The 17,990-nt window shown below is 50.0% G+C and overlaps 8 protein-coding genes across 8 annotated transcripts; 6 read left to right on the plus strand and 2 right to left on the minus strand.

The window, feature by feature from the left end:
• Nucleotides 1–1,018: 1,018 nt before the first annotated feature.
• N7518_002644 (bZIP transcription factor) lies at nucleotides 1,019–2,852 on the minus strand (the record flags this gene model as incomplete). The annotated part of the gene is made up of 2 exons (XM_057183572.1): nucleotides 1,019–1,836; nucleotides 1,898–2,852. The coding sequence occupies 2 exons, from the start codon at nucleotides 2,850–2,852 to the stop codon at nucleotides 1,019–1,021; spliced, it is 1,773 nt and encodes a 590-aa protein (XP_057045022.1).
• A 3,176-nt stretch (nucleotides 2,853–6,028) lies between these two features.
• N7518_002645 (uncharacterized protein) lies at nucleotides 6,029–7,272 on the plus strand (the record flags this gene model as incomplete). Its single annotated transcript, XM_057183573.1, has 6 exons — nucleotides 6,029–6,208; nucleotides 6,271–6,463; nucleotides 6,520–6,678; nucleotides 6,757–6,949; nucleotides 6,997–7,096; nucleotides 7,147–7,272. The coding sequence occupies 6 exons, from the start codon at nucleotides 6,029–6,031 to the stop codon at nucleotides 7,270–7,272; spliced, it is 951 nt and encodes a 316-aa protein (XP_057045023.1).
• A 29-nt stretch (nucleotides 7,273–7,301) lies between these two features.
• N7518_002646 (uncharacterized protein) lies at nucleotides 7,302–8,678 on the plus strand (the record flags this gene model as incomplete). The annotated part of the gene is made up of 2 exons (XM_057183574.1): nucleotides 7,302–8,243; nucleotides 8,307–8,678. The coding sequence occupies 2 exons, from the start codon at nucleotides 7,302–7,304 to the stop codon at nucleotides 8,676–8,678; spliced, it is 1,314 nt and encodes a 437-aa protein (XP_057045024.1).
• A 204-nt stretch (nucleotides 8,679–8,882) lies between these two features.
• Nucleotides 8,883–10,175, plus strand: N7518_002647 (uncharacterized protein; the record flags this gene model as incomplete). The annotated part of the gene is made up of 1 exon (XM_057183575.1): nucleotides 8,883–10,175. One exon carries the CDS (start codon nucleotides 8,883–8,885, stop codon nucleotides 10,173–10,175), a length of 1,293 nt encoding a protein of 430 aa, XP_057045025.1.
• A 379-nt stretch (nucleotides 10,176–10,554) lies between these two features.
• N7518_002648 (uncharacterized protein) lies at nucleotides 10,555–11,013 on the plus strand (the record flags this gene model as incomplete). Its single annotated transcript, XM_057183576.1, has 1 exon — nucleotides 10,555–11,013. One exon carries the CDS (start codon nucleotides 10,555–10,557, stop codon nucleotides 11,011–11,013), a length of 459 nt encoding a protein of 152 aa, XP_057045026.1.
• A 594-nt stretch (nucleotides 11,014–11,607) lies between these two features.
• N7518_002649 (uncharacterized protein) lies at nucleotides 11,608–14,123 on the plus strand (the record flags this gene model as incomplete). The annotated part of the gene is made up of 9 exons (XM_057183577.1): nucleotides 11,608–11,626; nucleotides 11,678–11,886; nucleotides 11,939–12,777; nucleotides 12,831–12,996; nucleotides 13,052–13,220; nucleotides 13,286–13,354; nucleotides 13,406–13,416; nucleotides 13,473–13,507; nucleotides 13,562–14,123. 9 exons carry the CDS (start codon nucleotides 11,608–11,610, stop codon nucleotides 14,121–14,123), a joined length of 2,079 nt encoding a protein of 692 aa, XP_057045027.1.
• A 247-nt stretch (nucleotides 14,124–14,370) lies between these two features.
• N7518_002650 (mRNA-binding ribosome synthesis protein NOC2) lies at nucleotides 14,371–16,677 on the minus strand (the record flags this gene model as incomplete). The annotated part of the gene is made up of 1 exon (XM_057183578.1): nucleotides 14,371–16,677. One exon carries the CDS (start codon nucleotides 16,675–16,677, stop codon nucleotides 14,371–14,373), a length of 2,307 nt encoding a protein of 768 aa, XP_057045028.1.
• A 217-nt stretch (nucleotides 16,678–16,894) lies between these two features.
• On the plus strand, nucleotides 16,895–17,746 carry N7518_002651 (ESCRT-I subunit protein VPS28; the record flags this gene model as incomplete). The annotated part of the gene is made up of 3 exons (XM_057183579.1): nucleotides 16,895–16,984; nucleotides 17,040–17,276; nucleotides 17,339–17,746. The coding sequence occupies 3 exons, from the start codon at nucleotides 16,895–16,897 to the stop codon at nucleotides 17,744–17,746; spliced, it is 735 nt and encodes a 244-aa protein (XP_057045029.1).
• Nucleotides 17,747–17,990: the final 244 nt, after the last annotated feature.

Here is a 17,990-nt window from a genome sequence, read left to right on the forward strand (position 1 = left end):
GTCGTTATCGGGCCGTCGTCTGTTCAAGGCCGGGGCTTGAAGAAAGTATGCGTTCGTTTTGATTGCAGGTTGTCTGATCCGAAGCGGCGAGGCTTGCTCTTGCAATTTCTTTTTTTCCGCTAATTGCTCCAATGATTTAGGAAAAGGGATAGGGCTACTGGAGCTCGGCTTCGAGTCACCGGGGTTTGGTGAGTCACGGCTTCTAGCGCTGCGATACGATCGTAGGGTGAATGGCGAAATTGAGGTTCGAGAGAATGCGCGCCAGGCGACTGCGCGAGTGGTCGCGGTTGACAGGACACCGCGCACGCAAGAGGAAGCCAACTTGGCTAGAATGAGGGGTATCGAAATAGAAATTTATGATAAAAGGCGCGCATGTGTAGTAATGTCAAGGAGTAGGGAATTGGTGGATCCCAACGTTAAGAGAAAAAAGTGACGGTCGATTTTTCGCATGGCCGGGCAGAAAATCCATCTGGACCGCCATGGAGTATTTTTTCAAATAAATAGCACAATAAATAGCTAAGCTATGTTGAAAGTGGAAATGTGCATTTAAGAAATACTTGTACTATTAAAAAGTACCTGATATTCAATTTACATGTTCTGGTTATGTACCGGGTTGGAACTTCCAACGCATACCTTTTTGACAAAGTGACACGCATTCTATTTGGCTAAACTACTACAAGTATACAGGCTATGCAATAAATAAGACAATCATATGGCCGTAAATATCAAGAGTTGGGCTTTTACTCCACAAATTCTTTAGGTACGCCAGTAAAGTAAGCTCCAAAATTCCATCAAGAAGGTCCCTCGTGGGAGATACACGATATAGTAAGAGACAGGCGCCTTGAAACTCCCCCAGGACAAACAAAGGAAATAAAAACTCCCTCCCATGATTCGCAAAATATGGCAGGAGGTTTCACCGTAGGTGTATAGTCACAAGGCAATGACAATGGCGAGAAAGAGAATAGGGCTCACATATACAAAGAAAAGAAGGCCGAAAAGGCAGGACGCTAATGGGGAATCACTGAAGGTGGGACGTAACAGCTGAGACACGCTCAAAGGCAGCGTCAATGCTGTTGCAAAGGGCGTTGAAGGTTCTCTTGGCCGAATCGCTGACTTCAGAGCTGTCAATGACGAGTTGGAACTGAGCATTCTTCTCGGTCGAAACACCTTCGAATGTGATGTCGGCAGCGGGTGCAGGAGAATCAACAAAGAGAGCAAAGGCAGGATCGGACTCATCAATCTCAACATCAGGGTTGACAACACCAATGTCAGACTGGCTGAATGAGTCGCTAGCAGAACGCTCGACAACAGGAGCCTCATTCTTAGAGCTCTCGGGGAGGCTGAAGGAAGAAGAAGATTTTCCGGACAGAGCTTCGACATCGAGGGCCGGGCCCTCGGGAACCTCCATGACAGCAAATACGGGAGTGTTACCGTAGTTCATGTCGATTCCTGAGTTCCAGCCGGCGTTGTTCATGCCCATGCTGGAGTGGTCCATACCCTGGTTTGAAACCATGACCATGTTGGGCTGGGGGTTCTGCTGCATCTGGAACTCTTGGCCGCGGTTGGCGTTCGAGTCCTTAGGCATAGCCTGCATGTTGGGTGCAGCCTGCTGAACTTGTTGCTGTTGCTGGGGTTGTTGAGATTGCTGTTGAGGTTGAGCGGGCAAGGTGTCACCCATGTCGTTCAGGAAGTTGGAGAAGTGGGGAGATCCCAGGAGCATGCGGGCCAAGTCGTTCAGGCGGGCATTTTCTTCGTAAAGAGCGCGGTTCTGGAGGCGGATTTCGTGTGCCTCGTTGGTTCTAGCGGCCACCTCGCTTTCGAGTTGACCAATGTATTCTGGGCGAGATGTTAGCAAAAAGAACCTTATATACGTATTCAAGTGTTCAGGAAGTGATACCCTTGCGGCGAGATCGGAAAGCGCGAGCGGAAACCTTGTTCCGCAACTGGCGGCGCTCCTTGCTGCTGAGCTTTTTGCCCTCTTCGCTAGCGAGAAGACGCTCGTCTTCATCCATATCGGCCTCGTCCTTCCGGGCCTTGGCCATCTGCGGCATACCATTGGAAGGGCTGGGGGAGCCCTCGCCATTGGCCATGGCATTCTGTCGCATCTGTTGAAGTAGACGAGAGATACGCTCCTCGACGACGGGGTCGGGGTTACGGGGACCGCGGACCTGAGGCATAGCATGGCCCACTTGATCTGGACGCTGCTGTATCTGAGGACGGACCATCTCAATTTGCTTTTGTTGCTGTGCCTTGGCCATCGCAGCCTGCTGCTGATGCATGCCAGGGTACATACGACCGACTTGTGTGGACGGACCAGCCTGAGCCAGCTCATGGCCTCCGAGAGCGTTGGGATCGACATATTGGCTCTTGTTCCCAGGGTTTGCGGGGTAGAAGTATGGCGAAGGGTTCATAGTTTCGGGATCAATCTCCATCTCCGATGGGTTCCGGCCCGGTGCGGTGTTGAAGTCGAATTGGGCGTCCTCGCGCTTCATGTGATGACCAGCATACACTTCAGCGTTCACGGGAAATACTTGACCGTTGTTGAAGCCCATCGGGACCTGGCTGTAAGACATGGACAAAGCACCTGGTGGGAGACCAGTCTGTTGTCTGTGTTCGTCGTATTGGTGGCTTGGGGCCTGGAATGCTAGGGGAGACTGGCCACTTGAGGCGAAGCTGGCACTGCGGGCGTCACTGGCGCTGAACTCTGTACTTGCGACCGATGGTTGGCTGACCATAACCTTTGAGCGAGAGGGATCAGATGTGTAGGTGAGTTGATCAAAGTTGATGAATGAGTCGAGATCCTGGTCGTAGTTGGCCACTGGTTGCATAGGATGGTCTGCGAGAGTCGCCATGGTGATCTAGATAAGTGTCCCTCGTCTGTGTAGGGGGGGGGGTAGGCGTAAATAAGGCGTAAGATATGGGGTGAGATATGGGGTATAGGGGGGTATAACTGAGATAGGTTGAACGAGAGATAAAAAAGAGGGAGAATATAAAGATAAAGAGGATCCGAAAAACGAAGGTCTAAAGAAATATGGATTTGGATCTAGATGGATAGTGAACCTGGGAGTGAAATGGGGAAAAGGACAAAAGTGTTCCGGAATAGCAACAGGGGCTTGCGCGTCCTTTCTTAGTAAGCGGGGGCCTCAGGAATGCAGCCCCGTGATTGGCCCAATTGCCACTTGACGGGGTTTGTTTACCGTACCGTATCCCGGGAATGTTTTCACTATTTTCAGATCTATATGTAACATACAGATGTATACTCCAGCTACTATCTACTAATGAGCAATCAATTGCTTGAAAGACTGTATTTTGAGCCTTATTTGATAGCCTACTAGACATTCAATAGTCACAGTAACCCCCTGTTAATTCTTTTGCCGGTCAAACCTTCCAAGTGGGCCAATCTCAGGGCAGGAACCATCCGATCCCATTGGCCGTCGGGAGAAACTTGCCAAGCTCGGAGTTACTACAGCGTATGGTATTGTAACTGTACCTTTTTGTCCCTGTCATGACGCAGGTGGCTATGCCATGGGCTGTTTATCGAAGATTGTCCGCTTTAGTAAACTGTACATTCCTGTTGACTTCATGTTGGCTTGGATCAGCTAGAGATGCGCGAGCATATACTAGTATTTTTAGGTCCTGAAACTTCGATCTTCAAAGACAAAAACCTACTAGGCTTGTTCAGACTAACGGTGACTATCACAGCTAGCGGCGTTCGGGGCTGAGCCGATTATTTCGAGTGGCACCGGGTGCGCCAAGCGGTGGGCTCACTCTGGAAAATATGTACAGAAAGAATACTTTGTACACTTTGTATAACACACAATATCCAGAGTACATGACCCCTGACCCATAATAATACTGACAATGTACATTGTGTACGGAGATGTACCCATATGCGCAGATTATGATCCAGGGTGCGCCTTCCATATTCCCATGTATTGACAAGAATCCCTTGTTTCAAACCCAGGATGTACGTATGCTGGCGTCTCGCCGGAACATACACGGCCAATTGAGCCGAGCCCTAAGTGCCGGCTAGACCGGTGTGAACCAGTCAAAGACGTAAAGTGGGAGTCCGGCCCTCTCCTGCCCCGTTTGAGAATCACAATAAGCTTTCTAGAGTCGGAGCGGGTCGGCGAGAAGGTCCTAAAGGAGATCGAACGGCCATTCAAGCTCGGTGATCCGTGCACGTGAGGAGATGAGCTGTTCCTAATGCGGCTAGCTTGTCCGACCCTATTAAACACTAAATCTCTGCCTGTCGATCCCCGAAGGATGCCCGAGGCCCTGCTCATAAATTATTATCCACGAATTCCGAGGTTGACTCCGTAGAATATTCCTCCATTTCCAAGGTTTCTATCAAGTTGCCTCTTTGGATTGCCCCTGAACCTTAACCAGGCGAAACAACACACCGTGGAATAGCTCGTTATTGCCCCTTTTTGTTTTATCCTACCGAAGAATCAACTTTCCCCTGAGCCTCGACTCTTCGGCAGCCCGCTCTGGTGGTGAACAGAGATCATCTCGATCTATGGCACTCCGTACTACACACAACATAGGTAGGGCTGTTTCAGATTACCATTGATCCAGCCGCTTAGAGTGACCGCGTGCAAAGAGGCTGAGCTAGTTATGCGCCTCCGTGCCTGAACAGCCACTAGCAGTAGCTTGTTCCTTATTAAAAATAGATATTGGAAATTTTCTCAGGCACGGCATTTCACTAGGGTCGATCATGCCGATACATAAACGGTGATCACTGATTTTTGAGTCGAACTAGTAAGTATTTACAATTTTTGAAGTCTCTGCAAGAACGCCTCTTTGTGCGGATCCTTCATCAAACTGTTTTGAGTCTCGGGCAGTGGATCTAGGCCATTGGCTCGATCTGCCTCCACATCCGGCAATTACTCCCTTACCAACATGATATTTGCCTGACCGTTCATATGATTGATTCTCGTGGCATGGTTCGGGTACACACGTATGCTACCTCCGCTAATGCAATCACGGTCTAGACTATTTCTCTTCCTTCTACCCATTGTCAGGTTGTCTGACGCCTCCTGCACCCTGATCTCCCGGCCCTTCAACCCTCAAGACCCTACACTATGTACCCTGCCAACGGGTCCCTTTTCTGGTTGTCTGACGACTCATTCCATTCCAGACCCGCTCAGATTTGAAATGAGTCTGGGTTTGTTCGAGACTGTTGAACGATTTGGTGGAGATGCAGAAATTAGGTCTAGATCTGGTGAAGCTTATTGTGGACAATGAGTAGAATTTGGTTCTGTCACTCCGATGCTCGACTGGAGATCTTGATCGATCAGTCTAGACTTTGTTTGTTTGGGTATTGAGAACTTGACCTGGTCCTACCCGGTCCTCTGTGATATGGAGCAGAAAATATGAAGCGGAATTGAGCACATTTACGTGTCGTTATGGACTTTTACTTTTCGTGTTACTGGCATTTGGACGAGAGAGTAGGGTTAGCCCTCGACAATTTAGTTCCCGGCGTCTATCAGACGTACTGCATCCTCTCTAGAACTTCTATTTAGAATTTCTATCTAGAAAATTAAAGACTATGTCTTGTCAGATACCTACAGATTGAAGAAAAAGAAAAACTTCCCCAGCGACTTTCACTCAACTTGTTTAGATTTCTTATGTTGTTGTACCGTTGTTCCCCAATATATATTTCTAGTTTGGTTGACTTAACCATAACAACACACAAAATTTAAGAACTATCACCCCCATTGAGACCATATATACGTAAGTACATATATGTACGACCTCCCATGATTTACTGAATAACTCATATAGCAAAATACAGCACAATGATGCAAAGAGCGACGCCAAGGAATATAAATTGCCTTAGGCACCGAACCATTCCTCTTTCGGTCCCCGACCCCATAATGGCCGTCAAGTAGCATCAGAGTCGTTCGTATTCGATTCGATGACTCGATCAATGAGAAGTTCAATGTGATCATAGTGGCGCATTTTGATTCTGCATAGGGGCTTGAGCGTGGCCGCCATTGCTACTACATACATGTAGTTGTCTTATATGAACCCCCGCCCGAACTTCGGCAACTACTTCAGATATCCAACACTTGGACCTGGCGAAAACCACTCGAATACCAAGAACCCTAACCCGTCTGCTGAAGCCATGACATCGGCTCCCACAATTCTGGCCACGTGCAAGCAGACACGATTTCATCTGCTAGATGATAATCCTTCGCAGGAGGTATGGGTAGCCACAACAATGACCCAGATGACTATTAACGTTCAAATATGTTCTATTGACAGATCGATGTGGATGGACTTAACATCATAGTCACATCATCTGCACCTGAATCCACCGAAGATGCCTCAAAGCCAAAGCCCAAAGGAAAATCAAAGGTCAAGGCTGCAGGGAGAGAGCTCATATCAGACGCGCACCTACGACTCAAGGCAGGCGTTCACTATGGGTTACTAGGTCGCAACGGAACTGGGAAGTCAAGTGAGACAGACCTCCGCAAGTACTCTCTACAAATCTCAGTATACTGATGGTACCAGCGCTGCTCCGGGCAATGGCCGAGAAACTCATTCCTGGCATCCCGCATGCGACTCGCATGGCTATTTTGCAGCAAACAGACCAGCAGGATGACGTCACATTCGGCGAAGACCATAATCAGGACAAAACTGTTTTGGAAGCCGTTCTCAGCAGCGATGAAAGTAGGAACGAGGCTGTTCGGATGGCAGAATGTCAGTATGCCTATTCAATTGGGGTTGTACTTGACTGACTTTTGAAAGTTCTATCGAAGAGTTTTGAGACTGAAGATCCAATGCAACCCGTCCGGGCGATCCGCAAGATCCGGCACCAGAAAGCAGAAAAGCATCTCTTTCTGGCACACAAGAACGCAAGCCTGAAAAGCGGTGCTCGGGGTCTACAAGCAAGAAAAGACCTGAAGGCTGCCGAGGGGAAGCTCGAGACTGCATCGGAGATGTAAGTTGCATTCAGTCGCGCTAGAGACTATATCTAACTTCTTCCAGGTTGGCCCAGGATGTAGCCGCTATCGATGCGGAAATAGTCCAGTCGGATACCCAAGCTGCCGTCGAGACACTACAAAATTTACAGTCTCAAATCGAAGACGTAAGTCTTCGTAGGATGACCATTCACCTGCTCCGCTAACATGAAACAAGATGAAACTTGCCGATATGAAGCAACAAGCCCGTCGCGTTCTCCTTGGTCTCGGCTTCAAAGAAGACGGATTCGAGAAGAAAAAGTCTCTACGCTCTCGGGTGGTTGGCGTATGCGATGTATGCTAGCCAGCGTTCTGGTCCAAGACCCCGACATCATGATCCTAGATGAGCCGACCAACTTCCTCGATCTGCTAGGAGTAGTGTGGCTGGAGAATTACCTGAAACAACTCCGCGACACATCAGAAACAACCATCGTCTTGGTTTCACACGACAGAGATTTCATCAATGCTGTCTGCGAGGAGATTGTCATTCTGCGAGATCAGAAATTGACATATTTCCGAGGGAACCTGTCTGCATACGAGCAAGATTTCGAGGAACAGAAGCTCTACCTGGGGCGCATGAAGGAGGCTCAAGAACGGCAGGTTGCGCATATGGAAGCTAGTATCCGGGAGAATATGAAAATTGGAAAGAAGACCAATGACGAAAATAAGCTGCGACAAGCCAAGTCGCGGCAGAAAAAGGTCGATGATCGGATGGGTCTTCAAGTCAGCGCAAACGGGGGACGTTTCAAGCTGAACCGAGATCTAGTCGGATGGCATCTCCACAATCGGGCTGAGATCGACGTTCCGACAGATGAAAAGGGCGCGACTATGAGCTTGCCCGATGCGACGGAGTTGCGGTTCCCTGGGCCGCTGGTATCGCTTGAGGGTATTGTCTTCCAGTACAAGAAAACCGACCGCGTCATCCTAGATGACGTGAACTTGGTTGTTCACCTGGGTGATCGTGTCGGAATTCTGGGTCTCAATGGATCGGGGAAAACAACGCTGCTCCGTGTTTTGACGGGACAGGTGTCTCCTTCCAAGGGCAAGGTGTCGACTCACTCCCGGTTGAAAGTTGGCTACTATAGCCAACACTCCGTTGAAGAGCTGCAAGAACGCGGCCGAGGGGAGCCTAGCTTAACTGCGCTGGGTTTGTTGACGATTGAGACTGAAGGATCGCTGAACGAGGGCGCTATCAGAGGTCTACTGTCTTCAATGGGGTTAGCAGGTCGTATTGCATCTGATGTCCCTGTGGCCAAGCTGTCAGGTGGACAACTGGTATGTGAAACATGAAAGATCAATGTGGAACATTGAAGCAAGCTAATAATATCGTCAATTTAGGTCCGCCTTGCATTAGCTCGAATCGTCTGGAGTGCACCACAACTTCTGATTCTTGATGAAATCACCACACATCTGGATTTCCACACTGTCACTGCATTAGCTACGGCTCTCTCCTCCTTCAATGGCGCCGTGCTACTAATTTCACACGATCGTTTCCTCGTTCGATCTGTAATTGAGGGCAAGCGAGATACCGAGCACAAGCTTGATGAAGATTTCGAAGGGCTGGAGGAGGAAGAGACCGAAGAAACGCCGAGGCGCCGGTCGATCTATGTGATTAAACAAGGCAAGATGAACGAACAGAAGAATGGGGTGGAGCAGTTCGAAAAGAGCCTGGTGAAGAGGGTACAGAAGTTGTTAGCGACTATAGTTTAGTTAGTTAACTAACTAAATGGCTGATGTCGTGCCTCCATGACCAATTATTCTTCCGCGGGTGAAGATATGATATCATGACTCAGCACGGAGCCCGCCGAGAGGCATGTGCGATAAGAGACATTCCCCTCATTCCTCCGCGGAGTATCTCATTGCATATATATTTGCCCCAACATGCACCATTTTACCCCTTGAAAGAACTTCCTCATGGCTGGCTTGTGCAAGCGGATCTTGTCTTGCCCTAGGGTTGCCCGTCAGTGGGGCATACAGACTCGACTTCAGAGCACTCGCGCCGCATCAAGACCTAACGCCACCGTCGTCCCTGAATTGCCTCCTCCGCATCCCGCAACTGAACCCTCCAAACCGTCAAAATTCAAATCCACGAAGCCCTTCTCCGAATTCCTCACCGATACCTTCAATCGGCAACATGACTATCTCCGCATTAGCGTCACGGAACGGTGCAATCTTCGGTGTCTGTATTGCATGCCCGAGGAAGGCATAGACCTCTCGCCCTCTACAAAACTACTCACATCCCCGGAGATCCTATACTTGTCCTCGCTATTCGTCTCACAAGGCGTGACCAAGATCCGATTAACCGGCGGGGAACCGACGGTCCGCAAAGACATCGTGCCATTGATGCAGGACATTGGCAAGCTGCGACAAAATGGGCTTCGGGAACTGTGTCTAACAACCAACGGGATCTCATTACATCGAAAATTGGACTCAATGGTGGAGGCTGGGCTGACGGGAGTCAACCTCAGCCTTGACACGCTGGATCCATTCCAGTTCCAGATCATGACGAGACGCAAGGGATTCGATGCTGTGATGAAGAGCATCGACCGCATTCTGGAAATGAATAAGGTCGGTGCGGGGATCAAGCTGAAGATCAATTGTGTTGTTATGAGGGGAATGAACGACCGAGAGATCCTTCCGTTCGTGGAACTGGGCCGCGAGAAGCCGGTTGAAGTGCGCTTCATCGAGTACATGCCTTTCGGCGGAAACAAATGGAACCAGGAAAAGATGTTCTCATATCAGGAGATGCTGGCTGTTATCCGGGAGAAGTATTCAACGTTCGAAAAAGTGGCCGACCACAAGAATGACACGAGTAAGACATACCGTGTTCCTGGCTTCGAGGGCCGCGTGGGATTTATCACGAGCATGACACACAATTTCTGTGGTACCTGCAATAGGTTACGCATTACTAGCGACGGGAATCTCAAAGTCTGTCTGTTCGGTAACTCTGAAGTCTCCTTGCGGGATATCATTCGTAAGGAGAATGGTGGGAGCCCGATTGACGTGGATGCAATGAACAACCTGCAGCTGTTGGAAACAGTACAAAACGCAGCACGCCTTAGCGACGAAGGCGGCTTGGTGAATGAACGAGAACGTGAGATTCTCGACATCATCGGCATGGCAGTGAAACGAAAGAAGGCGAAACACGCCGGCATGGCACAACTTAAGGATATGAAGAACCGTCCTATGATCTTGATTGGTGGGTAGCCTTTTGTTTTTTTTTCTTGATGATTGGAAACGCTTTACGACTTGTAGATCATCCATATGAACATTTCTTTTGGATCTCATGGAATTGGCGATATTTTGATACCATGTATACATGCAATTGATGTGTTTGGACATTGTTTGAATCATTAAGCTGATAGATGAACTAGATAATAAACCGCTATGGAGGTCAGGGTGTCACTCTTGGTCTTCCATACCAGTACATGTACTTTCGCATCTCCCTACATCTTCCCAAAGTCGTCTCTACCACTCCAGGCGCTCTAAGCCAGAGACCACAGACTGTACTTCTCGCCCATCTCCCTCTCTACCCACCACCTCAGACACCGACCTCCCTCACCTTACACCATCCAAGACCGTACACATGACACAGATCACCGAAAAGCCCGAAACAAAGCGCGTCGCCACAGCCGCCTGCACCGTCTCCTTCTCAAACGCCCGACCCTGGGAAATCCTCCGCGAAGGCCAAACCACGCACAAAGGCGACGTCTTCAGCGTCGCCCGGATCGCGGGTATCATGGCCGCCAAAAGAACGCCCGATATTGTGCCCCTTTGCCATCCTGGCATTGGTATCACCGGAGTCGAGGTCAGCGTGGAACTCGTTGGGCCTGCGGGAGACAGGGATCACGGCGCCATGCATGTCGTGGCGTCGGTCAGCTGCTTCGGTCGCACAGGCGTGGAAATGGAGGCTATGACGGCTACTATGGGTGCGGCTTTGACGGTTTATGATATGCTCAAGGCTGTGGATAAGGGGATGGTTATTGATTCTGTCCGATTGTTGGAGAAACAGGGTGGGAAGAGTGGGCATTGGGTACGGGAATAGACTTGTATAGTTGGTGTAGAGTATTTGGTAGGTACTTGATTGCTTTGTAGTATAGACTCTCTCTTTAATTAAAGTGGATGTTCTATCTCTTCTCCATATTGCAATAGCCCTAATACCCCTTGAGCCTATCTATACCCGCGGATCAGCCCTATGGGCCGTTTAAATTCTCCTGGGCTTCACCGTATTTTCATTTCTATTTTTTCTTTCACAGCCAATGGTCTGTATATGATTGGCGATATACAACTGTAGCAATCGTTTCTCCTTTCTGCATTCCTCTACGTGGCCATGGCTCATGGCCCAAGACATTTTCGAGCCCACATCACTCAAATCGGCTTAGCCTTGCAGTCGAGGTTTTGCAATTTTCCTTTTTTCCCTTCAAACATATGAGAATTCTTAGAAATTCGTCTGTTGGAGGCTTTTCGTCCCAATCCGAGACCGCTGGGGTTGTGTGGGTGTATTTGAAAACCCTGCAAAAAAATAAAACCCCCTTCGTTTCATCATTACATCGACAACGCCTCAGCGGCAACGAGTTCAGCACAAAAACACAGGCTGTGCTTTATCGACGAGCCTGTCGAATTTTGTCGCCGAACTAGAATGCATGCATTGTTGATCCGTATGTGCGCCTGGGTCACTTGCATCAAATTCAACTAACCACTTTATACAGTTCGCAAGTGGCGGAGGAAAACCGGGAGCGCCATAATGGCAGTGCTCCCGCCCTTGAATTTCTTGACGCTACACTATTCATATTTCATTGCGACATGCATCATAGCCAGTATCATTTTCTACCTGACATCGACGCCATGGCGCAGCGTTGCCTATGTGGATTCGATTTTCATGTGCGTTAGTGCTATGACGGGTGCCGGACTGAATACGGTATGGACTGAATCTCATGGCTATATTTCGCCGAGGCTAATAACCTGACCAGGTGGATCTGTCGACTCTGAACAGCTTCCAACAAGCAGTTTTGTTCACTTTGCTTATCCTGGGCCATGCCATTCTCATCTCCCTCACTGTACTTCTAGTACGTAAGAGGGCCTTCGAGGCGAAGTTCAAGGGTGTCTCCGATGAGCGGGAAAGAGAGCGATCTACTCGTAACCCCTCAGTAGTTGAACTACAGGTCAGGGACCGAGATCCCGCCCATGCAAGCACCGGAGTTGATCTCCTCGACGAGAGCATCGAAGGACACGGCTGTAAACCACGCCCAAAGACAACCGTGCTGGTCCAAACGATTCCGGGAGAGTCATCATCCCGTAATGAGCAGATATGGGTGGACGACGACCAGATAACCGTCGGCGGCACACCCCGTCATCATCACCACCGAGTCTTCCCTATGGCTGGCATCGGGGCGAGACCGGATCTGAATAACCACCCGCGCGACGCAGCGCCTAATGTACCCTTGGTCATGAAGGACTCGGTGTCTGGCCTCAAGGGAATCCTCCGCGGTACACAGAAGTACATAGCCTCCAAGGGACTTGTGTCCCGCAACTCCCAGTTCCACGATCTCACTCCTGCCGAGCGTGAGGAACTAGGCGGTGTCGAGTACAAGGCCGTCTCGTTTCTGTCTGTGGTCGTGTTCCTTTACTTCATCTTGTTTATTATATTCGGCATGGTCGGTGTCGGTGGCTGGCTGGAAGCTAATGATCCCACCGTGACGCGCACGAACGGCCTCTCACCTTTCTGGACGGGTGCTTTCTTTGCTGTTTCCGCTTTCGTGAACAGTGGCATGTCGCTCCTGGACGCGAATATGACTGCTTTGCAGTTGAGGTAGGTGCTCTAGACCGCTCGTGTCAATATTCAAAGTTGCTGATCTTCTCCAGGGCTTACCCACTTCTCACAATGGGATTTCTGATCCTAGCTGGAAATACCCTCTTCCCATGTTTCCTGCGGTTCATTATCTGGACCATGAGGGTCATGCTTCCGGATCGGCCGATGTGGCAGTCGTGGCGCATAACCCTTGATTTCATCCTAGAGCATCCTCGAAGGGTCAGTCATTGAATTACTCTAATAGCTTGCAGAATATAGACTTATCATGAAGCAGGTCTATACGAATCTCTTCCCTGCTCGCCATACGTGGTATCTGCTCGGTACGATTATCATTCTGAACGGTGTCGACTGGGCAGCATTTGAGCTACTGTCCATTGGAAACAAGGACATTGAGACTCTTCCTACCGAGTACCGTGTGTTGGATGGACTATTCCAAGCCCTAGGTTTGTCAATCAATATCAGCAACAGCGTCATATCTGAACCAGCTAACAAATTATCTCGAGTAAAGCGGTGCGCGCTGGTGGATTCTACGTCGTAACCATTGCCGATCTTCGCCAGGGTCTCTTGGTTCTATATGGTAAGTGCTTTCAATCTCGTCCGTCTGTAATATCATGCTAACAACCTCTAGTACTCATGATGGTAAGACCTACTAGTATCACACCCATACACCAATCCCAAACTAACATCTCACTCAGTACGTCTCCGCGTACCCAGTAACACTCACAATACGGCAAGTACCCCCGAACCCAACCCACATAGAAACCACAATCTAACACCCACTCAGCAACACAAACGTCTACGAAGAACGCTCGCTAGGAATCTACGCACACGACGAATCCCCCGACTCACCGGCGAACACAAGCCGCAGCAACGTAGTAATGGACCTAATCCGACAGCACCTCGGCCGCCCGGGCCCGTCCGAGACATCGCGCGGCTACTTCCTGCACCAACAGCTGCGTTCCCAGCTCAGCCATGACCTGTGGTGGATCGCGCTGGCGGTGTTCTTCATCGCCATCGCCGAATCAGACCACTACAACAACCAGCCCGTGGCGTTCTCCACCTTCAATATCATCTTCGAGGTTGTCTCTGCGTACGGCTGTGTCGGTGTGAGCCTTGGGTTCCCCGGGAAGAATTACTCGTTCTGTGGTGCCTGGCATACGATTAGCAAGTTGATTCTTGCTGCTGTGGCTTTGCGTGGTCGGCATCGGGGTTTGCCCGTGGCTATTGATAAGGCTATTATGTTGCCTAGTGAGTCTTTGGCTTGGGCGGAGGAGGAAGATGCTGCTATGCGGAGGGATAGGTCTAGGGTCTGGGCCCAGGAGAATGGACCTGTTGGGTCTGTTTAGATGGTGATTTTCAATATACCCCCTTTTGTTTGGCCATTTTATTGTTTAGACTGTTTCCACGGTGCGTGGATTTATGAGACCCATGATGATATGACATTTTGAAGATAAATAATTCTTTTATAGGACTGAGTAGCTACCCATGGTGTATCCTGGTAAACAAAGTAGACATATGCAATAACCGTGTGAAGTAGATGGACATCGGGGACATGGACAAGGAGATATACAAATTAACAAAAAATTAGACGATCTACTCGTCCTCCATCTCCATCTCGTCTTCATCTTCATCTTCACTCTCGATCTCGGCTTCCTCCTCGCTCTCCAATTCCTCCTCACCCTCATCCTCGCTGCCATCATCACTGCCAGCAACACCGCCCATATCCTCATCATCTGCATCGTTCTTCTTCGCCTCCTGTCTCCGCTTCTCTTCCTCAATACGACCTTCTTCGAGGACAGCAGCACGCTCATCACGCAGCCTACGCTGCGTCTTAACGAACGCACCGACAGGAGTAGTCTCCCAGTCAACATCCTTGAGGAAAGACTCGACGCTAGAGCGGTTGCGGGGAGCATACGAGACGTTCAGACGGCGCTCCTCGATCCAGCGGGCATTGGCCTCGACCTTCTGCACGAGCAGCAAGATCATCTGGTTGACCTTGGCGTTCTTGTTTCCACCGCTGCGGGCAGAGACCTGCTTCAGCCAGCGCTTGAGTGAGACAATGACGGGCACGGACAGTTCCGGGAACGCAATGTGCTTGGACCACAGGACGAAGAACTCGGAAAGGAGTTCCGTGACCTGCTCACCGATGCCGTCCTGGTAAATGCGCGAGCGCAGGTAGGATTTAGGCGCGCGGATCGCTGTGTTGAAGTCCAGGGGCTTGAGCGTGCTGGACTTGGCGGGCTTGCGCATCTCCGCTGAGGTCAGAACCTCGAGAAGGGAAGCTGAGAGCGGGATATAGGTGCCTGTGGCACGGGAGATGCGGAGCAGGGAGCGCGTCAATTGGAAGCGCAGGGGGAAGTACGTGGCGGTGGGGATGAGGCGCATGGCGCCCAGGGTGATTTGCACGACGGGGTAGATAAGGGGGCGCAGAGCGGACTGCTTGCCGATTTGGGCCTCGACAAGGCCATCGCAGTGCTGTGAAAGCACACGAGACCAGAAGTCCAGTGAGTGCACGTATTGCCAGTTGTAGATGGTCTTGTAGGACTCCTTGGAGGTGTGGGTAATGCTCTTGCGCAAGTGCATAGCAAGCTGGCGGATGAAGGAGAATCCTGCTGTGTATGAGACGTTCTGGTCAATGCCCCAGATTTCGGCTGCGGAGTTCTTCATCAAGTTCACGCCTGCCAGAGTGTGCACCGTAGTGTTGCGGCTGCCCTTGACAACACCCTCGTAGGTGGCCTTGAGCACACTCTCCCTGATACCAGCATCTCCTAGAACCATAAGGCGGCGGAGAATCAGGAAACCTGTGATACGGGTGGCGTCGGCCGTGGACACATCAGACCAAATCCCGACGACAATCTTGACGAGTGTCTTCAGCACCTTGCGGAACTGAAGAAGGTAAGGCAGCATAGGCTCAATTGACGCGAGGGTCAACTTGAGTGTCGATGCATCCGACAAGTTAATCAGAAGCTGGTGAACTGAAGCAGTGTGCGATTTGATCAGAGGTGTGAGGGTCTTAAATTTCTTGGAATCCAATGAGACCCTGATCTTGCCAGAAGCACTCTCCTTGACGGGGAGATGATGGGCCAGGACCTTGGGGATGGTGTTGAGGGCCGTGATAAGAACCTGGTGGTACACGTTCTTGTCGGAGATGGTGTATTTTTGCTCGGGGGCATCGGGGTCATTGACATAGGCGGCCGCACGGAATGCGAGCACAGCCTGGCGCATAGCTCGGATCGAGTTTTGCTCCTCCATCAACTTCTGCCACTTCTTGACCATCTCAATAGTCAAGGTCTCATCCTCGGGCTCCTCTTCTTCCTTCTTCGACTTCTTCTTCTTCTTCTTGGCCGGTTCCTCGTCTTCAGGTTCTTCGCTTTCGCTCAGAGCGTCAACCTCTGAAAGATCGCCTTGGTCACCGAAATCGAGCAGTTCAGAATCGTTTTCCTTAAGATATTTATAGAACTCGGGGTCCTTGTCCTTCAATGACTCCAGCTGGTCTTTGTGCTCGTCGTAAGCATCGACACTGTCTGCGTCGTCATTGTCACTCTCGCCCTCGGACGCCTCAGCGTCTGCCTGTGCTTTGTCTTCTGAGCGCTTGCGCTTGCCAATCTTGGGGGTGGTATCCTTCTTGCTCGCCTTCTTTCCCTTCTCTTCGGGAATATCGAAGCCACCAGCGAAGAAATCGTCGACGTTCATTTCGGAGAAGGCATTTTCCTTCTTCAATTCCTCCGGGTTCTTCTCTGCAGCGGCTTCGGCTTCGGCGCGGCGAGCAGCACTTTTTTCCTTGCGCTTGTCGTTCAGTTGGTGTCTCTGCTTGATCTTGGCATGCGCTTTGCGTCGCTCAAGGACATCCGGCAGACGGTTCTGCACGAACTTCTTGGTCGATTTTTTGCCTCCAACCATTTTGAGAGATTAATGCAGAAAGAGTCTGCAAGTGTAGCTTGGTCGGAAAATGGCTGGTCAAAAAAAAATTGGGGAGAAAATCGGCGGGTCCACCTTTCAGACCGCCTTTGGCATCGGGCGATAACATCCAGACAATCTACAAGACAACAACCTTCCTTCAATTACGATTGACGACTGACGACTTACGGTTATTGTACATAGAGAGAATTTATCAAAAATGTACTCACAGCGCCCACTTTCTTATGCGCCGACCCCCTACAGCTACACACCCAATCCCGCCCGGTCGGCCACAATCAACCTCGATGAAGTATGGGTCCTTGTCTCCGCATTGGTAGTTATATTGACTAATGCCACTTTCTTAGGAAGTCAAACTAGCATCCAGTGCAGTCGAGCGTGACTTATACGAATCACTAGCCGAAATATACAGCATCATTGTCACCCTCGATGGACTCGAGAAAGCATACATCAAGGATGTGGTCACCGAGGCAGAATATACCGAGACGTGCACACGGCTACTGAAGCAATACAAGTCCAGTATTGGAGATGAGACAGTATCGCGGGAGTTCGTGGATCTGGAAACCTTCAAACGGACCTGGGGGGTGAGTGCTCTTCATTTTACCCCGCAAACCCCAAGCATCTCTGACACAGGTCGACAATATAGCTAGAATGCCCACGAGCCACAGAGCGATTGCGCATTGGTCTTCCAGCCACAGTTGAACAAGCTTCTCACGGTGGACCGACCCCCAGTATGGGTGCAACAGCCACAGGACAGGCTGGCGGTGCCTCGGGTAGTCTTATTCTGGCAGCAACCGAAAACTTCATCACCTTCCTCGATGCATTGAAACTTAACATGGTATCGAAGGATGCACTACATCCGCTTTTATCGGAGGTGATTCAGTCTGTGAACAAGGTAACAGATACCGATTTCGAAGACCGTGGCAAGATCATTCAGTGGTTGATCGCGTTGAATCAAATGCGAGCTACTGAGGAATTGAGCGAGGACCAAGCGCGTGAACTTGCATTTGATATTGAACAGGCTTATCAGGGCTTCAAGGCTACGTTGAACTGATTTGGGTGATCATTTACTTGGTGCTCCGGCAAGGTGTTCATATGGACGGTAGAGATACCATTGCGTTTTGAAGTATTGACATGATCATTGGTTTTGCTAGCTTAATATACCCACTCTGGCTTGTTTTTGATTGAGTGTCCTTGTATAAGTACAGCGATTACGGGCATCTACTATGTCTCGAAGAGCATCTAGCTTCAAGGTATGCGGTGTTTGGACTAATCCACTCTCTTTCTCATCCGATATC

This window comes from Penicillium psychrosexuale (genome assembly GCF_028828465.1).
Source record: "Penicillium psychrosexuale strain IBT 29551 chromosome Unknown utg000002l, whole genome shotgun sequence".
In the NCBI taxonomy this organism is placed as follows: domain Eukaryota; kingdom Fungi; phylum Ascomycota; class Eurotiomycetes; order Eurotiales; family Aspergillaceae; genus Penicillium; species Penicillium psychrosexuale.